Consider the following 21,319-nt stretch of genomic DNA (forward strand, 5'->3'; position numbering starts at 1 on the left):
ATAGTGAAGAACAGAGGAGATGGTGTTACGGTATGGTGGTGTTTTTCAACGTTATTGTGTGGTCACTTTATTGCCCTTAAGAGAGCGTTATAGGATAGGGACACAGTTTACAGCACTCCGTACTGCGTAGAATAGAGGAACAATTCGCGGACAGTATTTGTTTATTTCAGCGAGGCAATGCGTCCTTTCATAAATAGCTTCTATGAGGCAATGGCTTGTAGACGATAATATTCCTGTAATAGACTGGAAAGCCGGGACTCCCGACCAGAACCCAATGGAACACCTTTGGGCTGAGTTAGAACTTCGACTTTGCTACAGGTCCCTGCGTCAGACACCACTACCTTCTCTGATTTTGGCTCCCGAGCAAGAACGGGCTGACTTTCCTCCATGGGCATTCAGGCACTTCGCAGTGTTCGCAGTAGAGTTCAAGCTATCAAAAGGTGAAAGGTGGAGGACACATCACGTATCAGTATCCACTAATAGTAATTTTTATCAGATGGAGTAAAACAGATGATCTGAAATCGAATGTTGTGTGAGAAATTTATATGGTCCAATTTATCTTGTCCTTCGAGTATTGTCTGCTAGCACGAGTGCCCGAGTTCACATACCTATCTCTGATACGACGTAGTTTGATAATTTTGCAGATAATCTTCAAGACTTCAGTTAGATTAATTATCCCAGACATACTGTGTTGTTTTTAAGGCAGGGAATCCGTTGCAGATTACCTCACTTACCATTACTGATGGAACAAAACTATGCATGTTGAATGATGAGTCAAGACTCTTTCGAGGACACAAAAGTGAAAGGATCAAACGGCAGCGTAATATCTGATGTACTTTTTGGGTGAATTTGAGGACTTAACCATGGACTTATTCTGAGGCAAGCCCATTTTTTTGGTTCTTCTGGAGGGAACGCTGACATCCCACTGATATGTTTACATGTACGAGAACCTTCCAGTCTCATTCACAGCAGTATCTTCACAGTTTGCGGTATTCTGTTTTATTACAAGCCGTTCGTTCTTTTACACATAGTCATTGTGCTTTGTCCAACAAGCTACCAGCTAATAGATTTCATTCGTGTAGTGCGACTGCTGCAGCCTTTTCACTGGACACAGTACGTTTCTCAGCCTAAATTTCTTTAGATATGCGAGCGGGTGGAAGTCAGCGAGTACCATATTTACGAACAGGTTGGACGTTCCTACATTCGATCAGTATTCCCATTGACAGAACACCTTTGAACGTAGGTGTATTATTCTAATGGAAGATGATATTTTCCTTTCTCAATCGAGGCCTTCCATCAGTTACTCCGCCTGACAAAAACAGTGAAGCACGCAGGGAACATGGTCGGATGTAGTGTACTTTCGTACAGTCACGTAAATGATTAGAGGTGCAATTCTCTGTAGAATCGCCAAACAAGTGCATTAGTTTTGTTCGTGTTTAGTGTTGTTATAAAGCCTGGTAGAGTACATACGGGGTGTAAACAGCATCAGATGCTGAGTAATCACTGTGAAGGACACAGAGAAGCCGCGTACTTGTGTGAGACAGAGTTATCAGCACCGGCTAGGCTTTGAAATGGGCCTCATTGTTGGTTTCCATTTAACCGGCAATACGAATCATTAGAATCAGACTTGAGGGGCATTCGGATGAGCGGGGGCAGCAAACCTGTCGTCAAGATTCTAGTAGACCACGTCTGACCACTGCAAGGGAACATCTCTGTATTGTGCAGTGCATCAGGCATCGTAATCTCTACACATCTGCGCCTGCCATTCGAGAACAAGTAATGAACACCCTGTAACATTCTGTGCTCTCCCGCACTTTTGGTCGGAGGCCAGTAAAAGCCGGACAGCCGGATTGGGGAAGTAACCTTCCATGCGTAGACCGCCGTTAACATCGGAACACAAAAAGCTGCGTCTGGAGCGATGCTATGACTGGGAAGTTCGGACCGTTGATGATTGGCGTTACATGTGGTGTTCTTTGATAGGCTGCGATTCTGCATTACCCTGATGACCAACCTTGCCGCGTATGGTGGCGACCCTGGGAGAAGTCCCATCCTTCCAATATTTTGGAGAGGCACTGCGTTATTATTTCTGACCTAATGGAATGGGGAGCCATCGGGTATAACTTCAGGCCACTACTGGCAGCGTGGAGAGAGCGTCTGCCGTAAAATATCTAGGCGTAACTATCCAGAGCGGCCTTAAGCGGGATGACCACATAAAACAGATAGTGGGAAAAGCAGACAGCAGACTCAGATTCATCGGAAGAGTCTTAAGGCAATGTAACTCATCCACGAAAGATGTTGCTTATAAGGCGCTTGTTCGCCATATTCTTGAGTATTGTTGACATATCTGGGATCCCTATCAGGTAGGACTGATAGAGGAGATAGAGAAGATCAAACGAAGAGCGGCGCGTTTCGTCACGGGATCCTTTAGCTGGCGAGAGAGCGTTACGGAGATGCTAAACAAACTCCGCTGGCAGACGTTACAAGAGAGGCTTTGTGCATCACGGAGAGAATTACTATTGAAATTTCGGGAGAGTCAGGAGTCAGACAACATGTTACTTCCCTCTACATACATCTCGCATATTGACCACGAGGAGTAAATTCGAGCAATTAGAGCCAATACAGAGGCTTACCGACAATAATTATTCTCACGCACTATTCGCGAACCGAACAGGGTTGGAGGGATCAGACAGCGGTAGCGAAAGTACCCTTCGTTGTACACCATTAGGTGGCTTGTGGAGTGTGATGTAGATGTAGATGAGGAAACTCTGACGGTATATCGGTACGTCACTGGTATCCTGCTTCCTCATGCTACCTCTCATGCAACACTATCCTGGTTCCATTTTCCAACGTCACAGTGCTCGGTCACACATGGCACAAATTTCTGTGAACAGTATGCGTGATGTCTAGGTACTCCAGCGAGATCTCCAGATCTGTCCCCGATTGAACAAGTGTGTGACCAGCTCGGATGTCAATTTCGCCCTAGTGCCATTACCCAGATTATCAAGGGCCAGTTATAGCAGTTGTGGTCCAATTTGCCTCAGGAGAGGATAAAACTGCTTTATGACTCCCTTTTCAACGAAATCAGTACATTCATCCAGGCCAGAGGCTCTGCAGCGTCATACAAAGTGGGCTCATGCTCTCTAGTTCTTTGTAAATTTGAGTCGATTTTGTAACGACAGCAATAACATCATATATTCTTTCACGTGTGAAGTCAAATTTAATTTCCTCCACTTTCCTGTCAGTCAGTGTATTTTTACGTCCAGCTGATCTAACAAACTTGTACAATATTCTCAAGATAATGCTTTAATCTTTGACGTGTAATCAATAGGAAAAATACCTTCCCTTCCGAATACAAGAAACCTTGTCCATAACCTTACCTTTCCGATGAATTCAATTCATTTGCTTCGCTGTAGGGCCACCGGTTTGAACCAAATCATCTTAGTTACAGTCCTAATGTGAAGTCGTGTACCTTCGTCTCAGTCACAGTAATCAGAACGCAAATTCAGTTTTAGTATTCTTAAAAATGGTCCGAACGTTGCTATTAAGTTTGGTGAGCACTCAGTGAAAAACACAGCTACCTTGCACTGGTTTCTCATAGTTAATGCTCCATGTAAAGAGCAACGTCCTGCAATTACTGATACGCTTGACGTTTGTGATTTCATACCCCTTTCATCGCTGTTTATCCAGGGCCATTATGTGCACTTACTCGCTGTTATCACCTATAGTTGCAGTTTTGGGATGCTTTTTGCGCCGATCATCTGCGAGAGGATTACAGAACCGTTGAATTCAGTTGCCGTTTCTTAATTTTGGAAAATGAGGCCTCGAACTCATCATAAATGTTTATCAGCTTGGTATGAATTTCTTCTGTATAAGGTCACACTACTATTCGTAACTTCCTAATGACTCTGAAGATAACTCAAAGATATTACTTGTGCTTTTAAGTTATCTTCACTGTTAGTTCCCAACTCTTAAACAGTGTGAGATTGATTGTATGCTTGGAACACATATTGTGGAGAATAAATACAACAGAATACTTGTACTGCATTAATAACTATTTTTCGCGTTAAGAATATCTTAGAGTGCCAGAATGTGTGGAAATAACATATATACCGTACTTGGATGAGCAACTGCTTTCTTTTTCATGTCTGTGGCGTAAGCGCTATGTGTCTGGATGGGGCCAGGTCGAGACCTATGATGAAGACAGGCCGTGGCGCGTACGTCACAGCACGTGTGGCAGTGACTAACTACTTCAGACGAGTTTAATAATTATTAACTGCGCATTTAAATGCATGCAAGCTCCCGATAGAACATGACAAAGTTAAGACATTTCTATTACGTATTGATTTCCGTGGGCCCTGCGCTGAGCCGAGTGTTCGCAGGGTATGGTGGACAAGCCAACAAGTGTGACGTCACAATCCGTTAGGGGGCCCGTATTTCTCCGTGAGCCCCTGACGAGGTACATATTTCTCGTGGCCTTGTCCATTGGCGTAAGGGGCAGTCCTGGAATACAGTCATAACAATAATAAAGTAAAGTATTGGTTGTGTTTAGCAACGATTTTCTTCATCCCAACTATCTGTATAAACTAGCGTTATAACTGGCACTATCAAGATACAAATTACCTAGACATAGTGAATCTGAGCCATCTAACGGTGACTTTTTTATTTCCGTAAATATTCGATAGCTAGGAAGATCCAATAAGAGCTACAGCTTCGGATAAACTACACAAAATTAATTTTATGACAAAACTATATTTCGTTTTGTCAGTTTAAACTAATGTACACAAAGCCGCTGCTCTGTACAATTGTGCCAAAAGAACTATTCCACAGCTGAGGTTGATGCTTGACTTACGTTATTGCTCAAAGTATGCGTACATATAAAAAAAAAAATCGTCCTTGATAATGATGCCAGGTCGAGAAATTGTCAGCTTGTTCTCGCACTAGGTGTTACCATGGAATGTGACCCACCTGTTGTGAATTTCTAGAACAGCGTGTAATATGTCGTCGATGGCTTCAGGAGACTCTTGCTGATTTAAATACACAGTTGAATGGCCAACGGAACGTGTCTCAGGTTGACGTAGCAGACGATGTACTCCTCACCCGCCGCTAACACCGCACTCAATACTGGGACCTACAGATTATTCCACTATGATTAGATATGCGATTTTATGGTTCAAATGGCTCTGAGCACTATGGGACACACGTGCTGTGGTCATCAGTCCCCTAGAACTTAGAACTACTTAAACCAAACCAACCTAAGGACATCATACACACCCGTGCCCGAAGCAGGATTCGAACCTGCGACCGTAGCAGCAGCGCGGCTCCGGACTGGAGCGCCTAGAACCGCATGGCCACCGCGGCCGGCTGCGATTTTATGATCGATGTGTTTAGTGCTGAGATGAACTAGAGAATGTTTCCTTGGCTAGCCGTGTATTTGCTCCTATAATCTCGACATAAGCAAGATATGAATTTATTTCTGGGAATGCGTTAATCAAAACACAGTAACACAGTTCTGAACAAGACAGGGAGCATATTAATTGGAACCAGAGTCCAACTCAGGATGTTGAACACATCAGTCCCAGATATAGGACGAAGGACACCGGGAGTAGTCGAGAATAAGAAACACAAACCTGACTCCAAACACCACTTATGTGGCTTTGAAACTCAGATCAAGAAAAGCGATCCTGCAGAGGACGGTTCTAATCCCTCATCTCCCTCGTAACAGAGTTTCGTCGGAGTACAATTCCCATTGAGCATGAGGATACCAAAGAAGGACACGCTGCTGTTGCAGACCTACCCTTCACGGTATGAGGATGTCCACCAGACAAGGAGAAAGTAGAGTGACGTGATTCAAGGGGAACCTAAAGCAATGGTAACTCATCATTTGAGACTGATTTAAAATGTAAAGAAGAAAATGTTGTTTCCCAGTAAATGTGGTTTCTTGAAAGCAATTCAGTTTTCACATAAATTCATCTTTATTTTAAAAAATATAATGGAGGGAAGTGAAGTGGGGAAGTAAAAATTATACAGCGAGACCAGAGGATGAATGCGCGCAGGTTCAAAATGCAGTAATTACTCAGTCATGAAGAGTCTTGCGTAGGACAGGGTAGCCTTGAGCGTAGCATCAAACCAATCTTCGGATTGGAGTCCACAACAATAACAATATTTTGTTCATAAGAAATTAAGGCCTTCCGGAGGGTAAATAATTATTTTTACCAAATCTATGTAAGCATCTCTGCATGTGAACTGATGTAGCCACCGCGAAATTCTTCCGTCTGGTGACAAAATTCCGCTCTACGAAGATAGTGTTGCTCTTACTCGCCCATCCACTAGCACCTATCAGCTATTTGCTTTGGAGTCTGTGTTCATAGAATAGCTATCGAAAATCAACATTACTTTACGGCAACAACGACAGTTAAGAAATTTACGTTGTTGGAATAACAGACTATAGAGCTGCAAATTACGTGACATATTTCCCTCTGTCGCAAACCTCACGAATCCTCTATTATACCCGATATTCTCTTGTTTACATATTTTGTGTATTTTATTTATTTTATATTTATAATTTGTATACATGGCACTTTCTGTTTGGCTTGCTTTCTTGTACGTTTTTCTCTATATCGATGATTAATTTCGTGTTGTTATGTCTGGAAACAATAACAACATCAACAGTAACTGTTTCAATAATACGAATGATTTCACCCACTTACGCCATCTTAAATCAGATTCATTTTCTGACACACGATGACGCCTCGTTTGTTTAGATTTCTGAGACACCTACGCTGGAAGAGATGGAACTTCGGAAGGATGTTATCGTTGTCATCCACGGTGGCCGTTTTACGACAGGCAGCAGTAAGATGGCAGACTTGTCTCCGGAGAATTTCATGGACCACGACGTCGTACTTGTAACCTTCAACTACCGTCTGGGCCCTTTGGGTAAGTTATTATTTAGTTTTATGTAACATTTCATGATAGACACAGCCATGTGGACTGTGTGTACCGAAGAATAGTAACAAACATAAAAAAAACATGTTATGGCAATACACCGGGTGATCAAAAAGTCAGTATAAATTTGAAAACAATAAATCACGGGATAATGTAGATAGAGAGGTACAAATTGATACACATGCTTGGAATGACATGGGGTTTTATTAGAACCCAAAAAATATAAAAGTTCAAAAAATATCCGACAGATGGTGCTTCATCTGATCAGAATAGCAATAATTAGCATAACAAAGTAAGACAAAGCAAAGATGATGTTCTTTACAGGAAATGCTCAATATGTACACCATCATTCCTCAACAATAGCTGTAGTCGAGGAATAACTTTGTGAACAGCACTGTAAAGCATGTCCTGAGTTATGGTGAGGCATTGGCGTCGGTTGTTGTCTATCAGCATCCCTAGAGATGTTTGTCGATCACGATACACTTGCGACTTCAGGTAACCCCAAAGCCAATAATCGTACGAACTGAGGTCTGGGGACCCGAGAGGCCCAGCATGACGAAAGCGGTGAGCACACGATCATCACCAAACGAGGCGCGCAAGAGTTCTTTCACGCGTTTAGCAATATGGAGTGGAGCGCCATCCTGCACCAACATAGTACGTTCCAGCAGGTGTTTATCAGCGAGGCTAGGGATGATGCGATTCTGTAACATATCGGCGTACGTCTCACCCGTCAATGACGTTTTTCTGTCCAGCGCCATCTGTCGGACATTTTGTGAACTTTGTTTTTTTTTTTGTTTTGTTCTAATAAAACCCCATGTCATTCCAAGCATGAGTGTAAATTTTTACCTCTCTATCTACATTGTTCCGTGGTTTATTAAGTTTTCAAATTTATACTGACTTTTTGATCACCCGGTACTTGTGTGGGTGTGGGCTATTGTGGGAGTCAGTGCCGACACAAACAAGGAATCAGAGAAGATGCGATGGCCAGTGGCAGGAATCCAAAATCATCTGTACAAAACACTTTCTACTTAACAGAAAACTTTATTTCTGTTAAGGGAAGAAACATAACTTGATACCTGTGCTTCCTGTGCCTCCTACATGCAAGCGCTTTATTCTCTATTACTACTCGTGGAACGCATGCTACATAACTTCTTCGTATTACCACTGATGCTCTCGAAGTCTGCGACTGAACTGGGGCTATCAGCGATGGGCGGCATGTTTAATCAGCATTGACACGGGGCGCTGTCTTCTTGGATGTGTGGCGCTGTCCGCCCTTTCCATTGACTAGCGGGCCAGCGCCTTCCTGATAACGTTCCGCTGCACTGAACAGTGTGCAGTCGATGCTTTAGGACTGCGCAATACTGGTGATTTATAGACTTGTAACTGACCACTCAAGTCTATTCAAGAATTCCTCTGGAGTACAGAAGATGCCGTCAACTTCAGTATCATTCAAATCCTCTACGGCTGTCCATCAGTTATTTTACTTCTCTTTTTAGATTCGCACTTTTTCTGTCCAACGGGAGAGCCTGAAATAGATCGTTTACTCCTATACTATAGTATTAGTGAATATCACAATCCTTCTTAAACGCAAATTGTTAACAGAAAATTTCTTTAGAGTACAGATGAACTCTGAGAATGTTTCACATTCGCGGATGTCTGACACATACACTAATAAGCCAAAACGCTATGATCATTGGCCACCGCCTTGTGACGTTGTGGGCACGTGACGCGATAACAAAATTATGTAAGCTGAGCAGACATGGACTGGGGCTCGCCTTTGCGAAGATTTGGGCTGCAAATGGGAAAATCCATTGAGATAAGCGACATTGTCAAAGGGCAGATTGTTATTACGTAGAATCTGTGAATGATTATCTCGAAAACGGCGAAGCTGGTCGAATCCTCACGTGCTGCTGTTGTGAGCATATACGGAAACAGGTAAAGGACAGTGGAACCACCACCAGCTATATAGTTGGACGTCCACGACTTTTCACAGAAAGTGGGGGTTCGGAGGCTTGTCTGCTTTGTAAAGTAGTATAGATGGTGATACGTGACAGCTTTGCCGAAAGGGCGCAATGCTGGTGTTTCGGAACACACCGTTCATCGTAAATTGTAGAAAGTGGAGCTCCGCAGCAGATACCCCTACGTGTTCACAAGCTGACACAGCGACATCGCCAGATACGATTGCAGTGGGCACGGAACGATCGGGATTCGGCCATTTATCAATGGAAACGTGTCGGTTCTTCCAGTGAATCGCATTTTGCTACACTAGGTCGATGGTCGTCTCCACAAACACCGTCATCGAAGTGAACGGCGGCACAAAACGTGTGGCGCGCCACGGATGCAGGCTGGTGCGAGCAGCAAAACGCTAGCGCGCCACGGACTCAAGTTGGTGGGAGCAGTATTATGCTAAGAGAGACATTCTCCTATAAAAATTTGATTCCTATTTCGAGAAGTTATTGACCGAATTTAAAAATTTAAAATGGTGTCATAATCTACTCATTAAGAACTGTAATATAATGTTAAAAGTTAAACACAATAAGACAAGTATTATAGAACGCAAATACCCGGAAATACCCGGACTTTATTCATCCAGTATTGGAGGATGAGAGCATATTAGATATCTTGGCGACAAACAGACTTGATCTTTTTGAGGAAGTTAATCTAGAAGAAAGCATTAGCGACCATAATGTCGTTGTGGCTTCTATGTCACTGGAAATTGCAAAAAAAAAAAAGAAAAGCATCGAGTTTTCTTGTTTGGGAAAGCAAATAAAAGTGTCAATAATGAATACCTTCATAGTCAGCTCCAAGCATTCACGGCGGGACACAAAGATATTGAGCATCTTTGATCGGAATTTAAAGTTATTGTCCACCATGTGCTAGAGAAGTATGTGCCAAGGAAAAATATAAGGGGGGGGGGGGGGGGGGGGAGGATCCACCTTGGAACAAGAAGCATATTAGGAAGTTGCTGAGGAAGCAGAGAATTTTGCACAGTCGTTTTAAACGTAGTCACTGCCCCGCTGACAAACATAAATTACGCGAAATGAAAGCAGCTGTCAGGAGGACAATGAGAGATTCTTTTAACGAATTTGAACGCAACATTTTATCTGCAGATTCTAAAAATAACCCCAAAAAGTATTGCTCGTACGTAAAATCTATGAACGCTACAAATAGTTCAATACCTTCTCTTGCTGACAGTACGGGTAATGTAACTGATGATGATAAACAGAAGGCCGAAATCCTAAACCTAGCTTTCAAAAACTAGTCTACGGTAGAGGACTGCAGCACCATTCCCCCTTTCAATTATTGAACAAACGCAAGGATGGCTGACGTAGCGTTTAGTGAACCTGGGATTGTAAAACAGTTAATATCCTTAGACGCCAGGAAGGCATCCGGCGAGACGGTATCCGCGTAAGATTTTATGGTGACTATGCTACAAATATAGCACCATTCTTATCCATCATCTATCAGAGGTCATTGAAACAGTGGGAAGTTCCACGGGACTGGGAGAAGGCTCAGATGAAAGAAATTTATAAAAAGGGGAGAAAATCGGATGCACATAATTACCGGCCAATTTCACTGACATTGATTTGTTGTAGAATCATGGAACATATTTTGTGTTCAGACATAATGACCTTTGTAGACTCTGAGAAGCTCATATGCAGAAACCAGCACAGTTTTAGGAAACAGCGGTCATGCGAGATGCAGCTGGCCCTCTTTGTGCATGACATACAACAGGCTCTAGATGCCGGCTCCCAGGTAGATGCCATATTCCTCAACTTTCGAAAGGCGTTCGACTCAGCTCTACACTGTCGCTTGCTCCAAAAAGTGCGAGCTTACGGTCTATCCGATGACACATGCGGTTGGATAGAAAGTTTTCTGACAGACAGGGAGCAGTATGTCGTCCTGAACGGGGTGACTTAAACAGAAACAAGCGTAACTTCAGGTGTGCCCCAGGGCAGCGTAATAGGCCAGCTACGTTTTACGATTTACATAAACGATCTGGTTGATGGTATTGACAGCGGCATTAGACTGTTTGCCGATGATGCTGTAGTCTACGGGAAAGTAGTATCACACGAAAGTTGTGAACAAATCAATGAGGATTTGCAGAAAATAAATGCGTGGTGTAATGACTCGCAGTATAACAAGGCAAAATTCCCGTTAATGACCGAGCGCGGTGGCGCAGTGGTTAGACACTGGACTCGCATTCGGGAGGACGACGGTTGAATCCCGCGTCCGGCCATCCCAATTTAGGTTTTCCGTGATTTCCCTAAATCGCTCCAGGCAAATGCCGGGATGGTTCCTTTCAAAGGGCACGGCCAACTTCCTTCCCCGTCCTTCCCTAATCCGATGAGACCGATGACCTCGCTGTCTGGTCTCCTTCCACAAACAAACCAACCAACCCCATTAATGTACGAGTACAAAATAAATGCCCAGTCTTTTGAAGCAGTAACATCCGTCAAGTATCTGGTGTGCCTATTCGAAATGATCTCAAATGAAGTGATCAGATTACACAAGTAGCGGGTAAGGCGAACTCTAGATTGCGGTTTATTGGTAAATCCTAAAGCGATGCAGTCCTTCAACGAAGGAAATAGCTTACAATACGTCAGTTCGTCCAGTCCTAGAGTATTGTTCGTCTGTATGGTACACTTACCAGTTGGGTCTGATTCAAGAGATTGAGAAGGTCCAAAGAAGAGCGGCAAAACTCGTGACTGGTACATTCAGCCATCGCGAGAGCGTTACAAATCTCATAGAAAGTTTGATGTGGGACACACTTGCAGATGGCGCGTTAAACGGAAGGGGCTGCTCACTAAATTCCGAAATTCGATCTTCACCGTGGATGTAGAGCATACATTATTACCACCAACTTTTCAAATCACGCAATGATCACCATTCAAAGATAAGGGAAATTCGAGCTCGTATTGAGGCGTTCAGATAGTCACTCTTCCCTCGTGCGATCCGCGAGTGGTACAGAGGGCGGAGGGGGGGGGGGGGGGGGAATATGAGTTTGCACGATTTGTGCCCTCCGCCACACGCCGCTTGGTCACTAGCGGAGTATATATGTAGATGAAGATACTTTACATACGACCAGAATCTGGATTTTCCACCCCGAGAAGAAGTTTCGTATTGGAAACTATTGTAAGCATCTCGCATTGAAGTCCACGCTAAATTTGGAGCATATGTAAAAATTCGCCAATCTTTTGGATCTTGCGTTTGTTTACAATTAGTATGCTTTTTTCGTTGTTTCTGCAACAGTGTTCTGACTCGCGAGTGAGCTCATGAACTAACTGCTTCAAATTATTTTCAGAGAATGCAATTAGCAGAATTTCGGATGATGTTTTTGCGTACCTCCGGATTTAAACATGTATTTTCACCAACGTATCGGAGGTAAATTGAAGGCACCTCTAACTATAATTGTGTGAGTCGGGCACGTATTTAAAATTGAACTACAAGTTTTCTTTGAACCTTTCGGCAATTGTACCATCTGAGTTGGGAGATCGGTAAAATGATCCAATTATTATTTTATTACTGTTTAATTCAGTTTCGCTGCAAGGTAAACTACTTCTAACAGCAACAAATACACCACCGCCAACTATACATAGCCTATCCTTTCTGAATACTACTAGGTTCCTCGCAAAAATTTCGGCTGAACTTATCTCCGGCTTTAGCCAGCTTTTAGTGCCCTTAAGGACTTGTGCTTCAGCGCTTTCTACTGGCGCTTGGAGCTCTGGTACTTTCCCATCACAGCTACGACAATTTACAACTGCTAAACCGATGGCTCCTAGATCTACGTTCTTCCTGTGTTCGACCTACACCGTTTGAGACTGAAGCCCTTTCTGTGTTTCCCTGAGACCCTCTAAACTAAAAAACCTCCCAGTCCACAACACAGACCCTGCTACGTCGCCGCATCCTGCATGTGGTAGACTCCCGACTTATTTAGTGTAACCCGAATCCCTACCAGCCTATGCAACCTACACGATCGCGGAGCGGTCTGTACCTCTGTTTCAAACTTTCCACTCGGCTCTGTGTCACAGGACCGTAATCAGTATAGTGGCCTAAGCTGCAAATGGATAGCTCTGCTTTCATCTCATAAGCGATACTGGCAGCTTTTACCATTTCTTATAGCCTTTCGAAACCAGAGAGGATCTCTTCTCATCCAAAATGACACACAACATTTGTACCGAAGTAAGCCATTACCTGCAGTTGGCTGCACACTGTGCTCTTCGTGGCATCCTAAAGGAGCTGCTCCACGTCTAGAATGACTCCACCAGGTATGCAGACGGAGTGCACACTGGCTTCCTTCCCCTCCTTGGCGCCATAAAGCACCTAACATTGGAGCTCCCAACTACCAATAATCCCACCCTCTGTGTTTTCCTGGATCTCGCAGACCGAAATGTTTCCTCTGGAACAAGATAACCGTTAGTGTATGGCTGAGGGACAGTCTCAGCCACAGACAAAACCTGAAACCTGTTTGTAGGGGGGAAAAGGTGAATACTGGTGCATTTTGTTAGTGCAGTTTGTCTACATCAGGAGCAAGCATACATTCGGGGGCAAACCTATTGCACTCTTTTGATTGACATGTTATAACACCCTGGGGATATCTATCCTTTTGATTGACAGGTAATGATCCCCTGCAGATGATCCTTCCTTTTGATTGACAGATCCTTAACCTATTGTTCCCCCACCCCTCCCCCTCCCCCTCCTCCTCCCAGCCCTCAGGAATCCTCCAACCAACCCCCTACCCCTTGCTGATACAGGCACACTTTCAGGTCTGAGTTATTCGAATAGCGCCCTCTCATTATTATCAGTTTGATTCAATACCTAATTAAGGTGATCAAACCTCCCAACCCTGGCTCTCCCCTCCCCTACATGGAAACCGGCGGCTCTGTGATGTAGAGGAAGGATCTCATACAGGTAAGAAAAGGGGGTGGCTACGCTTTCAGCTACCTAGTTTCAACTACCCGCTTCCCAAATCCTAGATACATGTACATACGTCGTTGTATATAGGAAATGTCTTAGGATTTTTGATAGGTTAGTGAATAAGACAAGTAAATATTCTCTTACAAAATCTTTATTAAATATTTGCATACACATTTACACACAGAAAACAAAGTTTACCTTATTTTTGTTAGGTGTAATTTTAATAATATCCTAATTAATTTTTAAAATATTACTTACATCCACATCTGAATCATGTATTTCTTTCTCCAACCAGTATTTTGACAAATACAGGGAAGGTACATTCTCGGATTCTAATACATATCTAATTTTCTTCCTGTAAAACACTCGTTTTATGGCTTTAACTATTAGCTCAGTTCTTCCTGCAGTTCTTCTAGGCGAGACCATCGGGAGATTTCAGTTTTTCCTCTTATCTCCTCCATGATGCTATTGTTAAAGCGTTCCACATCTTCTGTGTGTAAGTCGGCAACTCTTCTGCTCCACATTCTTGTCGAATTTCTGTGTAGGCATTAAGTTAACAACTTTTGCAAACGAGTGTCCATTAAATGTAGTTATTCCATTAGTTTCAAACTCGGCAAATGGCTGTTATGTTGCTAGGTGGACAACATCCAGCTCGCCACACTTAGATAGAATATAACCATTCTTTGTAAGCTGGTCCAAGTGGGAATAGAGCTTAATAAACACATTTTTTGTGTATCCATTAATGTAGTAAACATTTTCGTCTCCACTGATTTCAGGCAGTACTCCTACAAGTGACCAGTTTCCATTGCTGTTTACTGTAAATGCCAATATTTTATATTCCCCCTTTGTAGCCAGATTTCTCCATAGGATGTGTTTAAATCCATATCTAAAACTGGCCCGCACATCTGGAATAGCTTCTTCCTTTTCCAGTTATAGTTTATATTCTTCCTTTATATCAGTTGCCTTCTCCATGTACTCCAATTTCTTTTCTGTACTTCAAGGTCCTCCATTTCCAGTTTTTTTCTGTAGGCTTAATACATTAACATCACTTAAAGGAGTAATTTCTTTAATGGGGAATCGTTTAAGTCTCTATGACACATTGGCTCTTTTCCTTAAGACTTGTGGTATAACATTATTTGTGGCAACCAATGCCAATTCGGCGATATCTATAGCGGACGGTATCGTGGAGAACAATTTTCTAGACTGAGAAAAATAAGTTTCTCCTGGTTTTACGTAACACTTCTGTGTAATACTTATATTGTCTTTGTTGGAGTCAGCGTTAAGAATCTGCACGTAGTTTACAGGTAGAAAATTAAAACTGTATGCAGACAAAGCATAACTTATAATCTTTTCTCGGTCTTGAGAGTTACTTCCACACCGGTCATTTTTTGGGTGTTCTTATTGCACCAACAGACAAACTGCAGAACGTTATTAAACACAACACAACAGTTCAAAATGGTTCAAATGGCTCTGAGCACTATGGACTTAACTTCTGAGGCCATCAGTCCCCTAGAACATAGAATTATTTAAACCTAACTAACCTAAGGACATCAGACACATCCATGCCCTAGGCAGGATTCGAACCTGCGGTCGAGGCCTTACGATCAGTCCCCTGGGAAGTCTTTCGCCGCCTGTCACGCCCCAAGGCGCCCTCCCTCTCGATAATTAGTGAGGGATCAACCTCAGTGAGAGCAGTAACTGGACTGTCCACCAGTGTGGACTCATTGGCAGACTCGTGTGAGTCCTGCTGGACGTCCTGTTGATCCCCATGGCTGGCCCACAACAGTGATGCCCATCCACTGCAGCCTCAAGCTGTATAACTGAAGCAATCACGGCCTGTAGCTGAGAGCAAAGTGTCACCAACACGGCTGGCATCCACACATAGCAATCACAGTCCCTATTCACACTAAAGACCGTGAAAAACTACACTACACAGACTTGCAAAGGACTATAGATGCTCCCTACCAAACCCTACTGTAGTCACTGACGAAATGGTAGCAACTGTGTCTAATAAATTAGATTTACACTCATAGATTCAAATACTAAACTAACAAGGAATGCAGGTGAGACTAAATAATTCGCTCCTGATTCGGAACTTGTAATATGTCACAAAATCCGACACAAACGTAAACGCGGGAACTGTGTCCACAAAATATTAGATTAATATGGAGAAATTAAAGAAACTAAACTACTAAAGCATATAGACGAAACAATATAATCCCAACGGTAATTAGCGATTTCCAACGATGTTTTCACGTAATTTCAAAACTTTAGAAAACTTTTTCTCTCTGAGCCCCCTGTCCCCCACCAAACTCTGAAAGAAAAAAGAAATAATCAGACTTCAGCATCAGGTATGACGTTTGAATTCATTACTTCTTTACTACGAATGATATACCCAACAGAGTTTGCAGTCAGTATCCATATATGCCATTGAATGTACCTGCAAGATTATATCCTTGTAGAACATGTTGTTTAGGAGGTATGACGTCATATACGTTTAGATAAATGATTTCTTTAACACTGATTTTATTTTCAACGCATGTTGCAGAAATAATCAACATACACCATAAACCTTACCTGAAATATCACTATACAACAAATAGTTCAGGAGGTATGACGTCATAAACATGGAGATGTGAGGTACACTAGATTTAGCTAAAAATGGAGCGCGAATTATCCAGCCTACGTTCATCAAGTGTTTCCTAAAGAGCCTGAAGCATAATTTGAAACCTGTGATAAACGTTTCTTGCTTATATGCTTAAAGTCAAATATTTAACAAGCTAACTTATCTGTAAACTAATCAAATGTTTGAAGCTGTTTTTCACATGAGAGTTCGATTCTTGAAGAATCGGGGAATCAGTGGTAGTTACTATAACGGGATCGTGAAATACCGGAAGAGGCATCTAACAGCGATACAAAGTAAGGGGTCCCGTTTTGGAGCAGCAACAACCAAAGGATAAGGTCTAACTGAACGTTATTGGCTTTGATTTATAATTAGTAAGTGGCGTAGAGTCTTGTTTCCTAAGACAGATGCCTTTACACTTAGATTTGCCCAGCTTGTGAAACAAGACTGCACATAACTCTCCGTTATATAAGTGATCATTACGACACGGAACAGCAATAATTTTGAATAGGTAAGCAATGAAATATAATATTTAGATTGCAGATAATTATTTACGGTCGCCAGCCCAAAAACGAACAAAAGATAAACTTGGTTAATGACTGAATCGACATTGAAATTACGTAGTAATTATAAATGTAAAGTAAGGCAGTAGCGGGACAAAATTGCACACGCGCGAATTTGATTGTAAAGCCACATATAAGGTGTTAAATTGATTGGTAATGTATTGAAATTTCTAACAATTAGTAAAAACCAATAACAGTTACTATTAACATGTCTCACGAAATGTTCTGGATTACGTTATTCACTGTACTGGTTCGGTGAAACAAATACCAGGGACAGATCACTGTTCCATAATAAATATATCGCAGAAAAGTACGTAATGACTTCAATAACTAACAAAGAAGGACTAGGCAATGCCAGGCTTGTGAAAATCAATAGCACCTGGAATATTTGATAAGTATATAACATAAAATTATAAAACTCGCTTAATTTGGAATAGAATTAGCACTTTGCTGTGAAATAACTTTTACTTCACTAACAGGATGCAACAGAGGCGTAACATTGTACAAAGAATTTAATAAATACTGCCACTGATTTCAAGAAATAACTGCTTTTAGTTGCTTTTATCTTCATTGAATTATCTCTTTCACTCGCGACTTCCTTGGTATTTATGAAGAAACCTGACGGTTAATGTATAGGGATAATCAGCACCACTATTGAGATTTATGTTACAATTAAGCAAACAGTATAACGTTGAAGTACTGAAACTAGTACGCTGGCAAGCCGTGTACGTGACAAAAAAGATAACTTGCTTGATTTTACTTTGTGGCAAGTTGCTGATGGAGCGACGTAATGTATTCTGTAATGAACACTGTTGGCAATGGGCTCTTCTTTAATAATGCGTAACTTTTAGTAATTTTTGGTAACGGTACTCCAATTAACACTTCTTGCTATACAGCCTGTACTGTGCCCAGAAGTATGCTTGCTCAAATTTCCATAATGCCTTGCGATGCTTACAACACCATTTCAAAGACAATTTCCATCATGCATTAGGGCACAGCCACCTTGCGACGTACCTCAGGACACAAGAATAGGAACTCTCTCGTTCCACTGTCTCTCTGCTACTCACTCTACGCTCGTGCGCGTTGAACGATATTGTTATCAACTTTGAAACGGATTCTTTGGATTCTGGAAATCTGAACTTCCCTGACATATAATATTACATTTTAACAGTGCTTCATAATTTATTATATTACAATTTTCAAATAGTGTGTATTGAAAAGTTAATTAAGCATATACATACACAGAAAAGAGAAGTGACAAAAAATAACAGCATTAATCATCTAAAAAATCATGAGAGAATAAGTTGCGGAGTTATAAACTGTATAAATTAAAAGAAAAAGCTGGCGAAAAAACTTCATGCATTTAGTTACATCTCTTTACGTACGTTTAATGCTAATACAGCGAGATTCAATACAACGGCCGTGATGTGTGTTACGTTAATAACTGGATCGTGCCATCGCAGTTGTACTTTTTTCCGACGAAATCCATTCTTAAAAGCATTGCATGTCCAGATTTTATTCTGCTGGTAAGGAAAGTTACGTTACAATACCTTTCAAAGAAAATGATATTCGAACAATAGAACAGTATAGATGTACACTGAGACAAAACGTTATGACCACTGCTCAATGGGAGATTAAATGTCACCTGCGACGTTGCAAGTACGTTACACGGTAAGGAAAGTGTATCGGACCGCAGTCAGCGATGTCCACGACGTAAGAGGCTTTGGTAGAGGGTAGATTGCTCTGGCTGAGCACCTGGAATCGAACATCTCGGAAATCGCCAAGCTGGTTGGCTGTCCACGTGCTACTGTATTGATCTTCTAAGTAAAGTGGCGAAACCACGAATGGGCTTGGGTGTGTTCGCCTCAACACGGAACATGGAGGTTGTCCTGTCTATAAAGCCGATAGGCTGTTCCCTGTGGCTGATCTGATGACAGAGTACAGACCTGGTGCAGGCACGAGTGTTTCGGAGCTCACCGTTCAGCACACACAGTTGAAAATGGGGCTTCACAGCACGCAGGCCCTACGTGTTCAATGTTGACTCAACGGCACCATTAATTGTGACTACAGTGGGAATGGGACAATAAACTGAGTTGTAAATAACAGAAGCGTGCCACCTAGTCATATGAATCACGTTTCTATCTACACCAGATCGAAACTTATCTCCGGATACAGGCTAACCGCTGTTCGAAACATGCACCACACTCTGGACGCTGGCTGGTTGGGGGAGTATTGTGCTAGAGAGGTGACACTGAGAAAAACGTAAAACTAAAGTCAGACCTGACAAACAGCTTCCTCGCAAAAATGAAAAATGTTCTGAATCTTATAAAACATACACTTCATGACAGACAAACAGTTCTTATAACACAGAAAACGTAATACTCTAAAACGAGCAGCCAACCAAAAATACACACTTTTCTGACCAACTGTGAATTACAGTAACGCACCCACATACAGCATTTCCACGCATATGTTAAACAAATTCGCACAACAGTACAAATTACAAAAAGGCAGATGGAAAACACTGAGCAAGGGAAAGATAAACAGATTCTGAATACAGCTATGATGCTCTTATTAGATCTGGAAGGCCGGTATTCCACAATCCCAGTCCAGGAACCAAACAACATAATAGTAAAGACCTAAATGCTTATAATCAGTTACCACAGGGACAGACAATGAAGAGCCAAAGAAAGTGGTACACTTGCCTAATATCGTGTAGGGCCTCCGCGAGCACGCAGAAGTGCAGCAACACGACGTGGCATGGACTCGACTAATGCAGCATGTCATTCTCAATGGAGAGAAGTCTTCCGAAGTAAGAGTGATTTCAGGTGTGCCGCAGGGGAGTGTCACAGGACCGTTGCTGTTCACAATATACATAAATGACCTTGTGGATGACATCGGAAGTTCACTGACGATTTTGCGGATGATGCTGTGGTATATCGAGAGGTAGTAACAATGGAAAATTGTACTGAAATGGAGGAGGATCTGCAGCGAATTGACGCATGGTGCAGGGGATGGCGATTGAATCTCAATGTAGACAAGTGTAGTGTGCTGCGAATACACGGAAAGAAAGATCCCCTATCATTTAGCTACAATATAGCAGGTCAGCAACTGGAAGCAGTTAATTCCATAAATTATTTGGGAAAAGGCATTAGGAGTGATTTAAAATGGAATGATCATATAAAGTTGATCGTCGGTAAAGCAGATGCCAGACTGAGATTCATTGGAAGAATCCCAAGGAACTGCAATCCGAAAACAAAGGAAGTAGGTTACAGTACTCTTGTTCGCCCACTGCTTGAATACTGCTCAGCAGTGTGGGATCCGTACCAGATAGGGTTGATAGAAGAGATAGAGAAGATCCAACGGAGAGCAGCGCGTTTCGTTACAGGATCATTTAGTAATCGCGAAAGCGTTATGGAGATGATAGATAAACTCCAGTGGAAGACTCTGCAGGAGAGACGCTCAGTAGCTCCGTGTGGGCTTTTGTTGAAGTTTCGAGAACATACCTCAAGCAGTATATTGCTCCCTCCTACGTATATCTCGTGAAGAGACTATGAGGATAAAATCAGGGAGATTAGATTAGAGCCCACACAGAGGCATACCAACAATCATTTTTTCCACGAACAATACGAGACTGGAATTGAAGGGAGAACCGATAGAGGTACTCAAGGTACCTTCCGCCACACACCGTCAGCTGGTATGGTTGTAGATGTAGATGTAGATATAGACGTACCACGTACCTTCAGAAACCTGACGAGGGCTTTTCGAATGGGCGAAAAGCAGAATTGGTGCTGTATTGTGCTCCAAACGCTGTCAAACACGCTATTAAGCAGGTAATAATGATGTTTTGGTTTATCCGCGTATTTAGATGTTCTTCACATTTCTCTCATTTGGAAGAGTGTTCCTCCCTTATGCAAAACTGCAGCACAACTCTGGCTAGCGGGTTGCCGCACTACCAGACGTCGCCGTGCTCGCAGTATGGAAAAGTATCGAAAGGTCACATCATTCAAAATGACGTTCTTGAGTTTCTCGTTAAGAAATCAGTTAAGGAGTTCATGACGAATTTCAAGATCCAGCTAGTTGTAGCTAGTTGTTCCTCTAAAATGTGGGGAAGATGTCAGTAGATGACTTTCTAGCTGGTAAATCCTTGCATATGTATGGTGAACAAACGAACAATATGCTTTGTCTGTTCTCCATGAGACGCCATAGCGTCAAAAAATATAATAAAGTGCCCAAGAAGGAGCTATTTAAGAACATGTCACTCCAGAATCGT

At 42.3% G+C, this 21,319-nt stretch overlaps 1 protein-coding gene across 1 annotated transcript in view; it reads left to right on the plus strand.

Moving 5' to 3' along the window:
* Positions 1-21,319, plus strand: part of LOC126267007 (venom carboxylesterase-6-like) — a 102,525-nt gene that overhangs the window by 13,038 nt on the left and 68,168 nt on the right. Inside the window, exon 3 of the mRNA XM_049971771.1 lies at positions 6,762-6,933. Within this exon, the coding sequence (XP_049827728.1) occupies positions 6,762-6,933 (172 nt within the window). The remainder of the gene's footprint in view (positions 1-6,761; positions 6,934-21,319) is intronic.

This window comes from Schistocerca gregaria, chromosome 4, assembly GCF_023897955.1.
Source record: "Schistocerca gregaria isolate iqSchGreg1 chromosome 4, iqSchGreg1.2, whole genome shotgun sequence".
Lineage (NCBI taxonomy): Eukaryota > Metazoa > Arthropoda > Insecta > Orthoptera > Acrididae > Schistocerca > Schistocerca gregaria.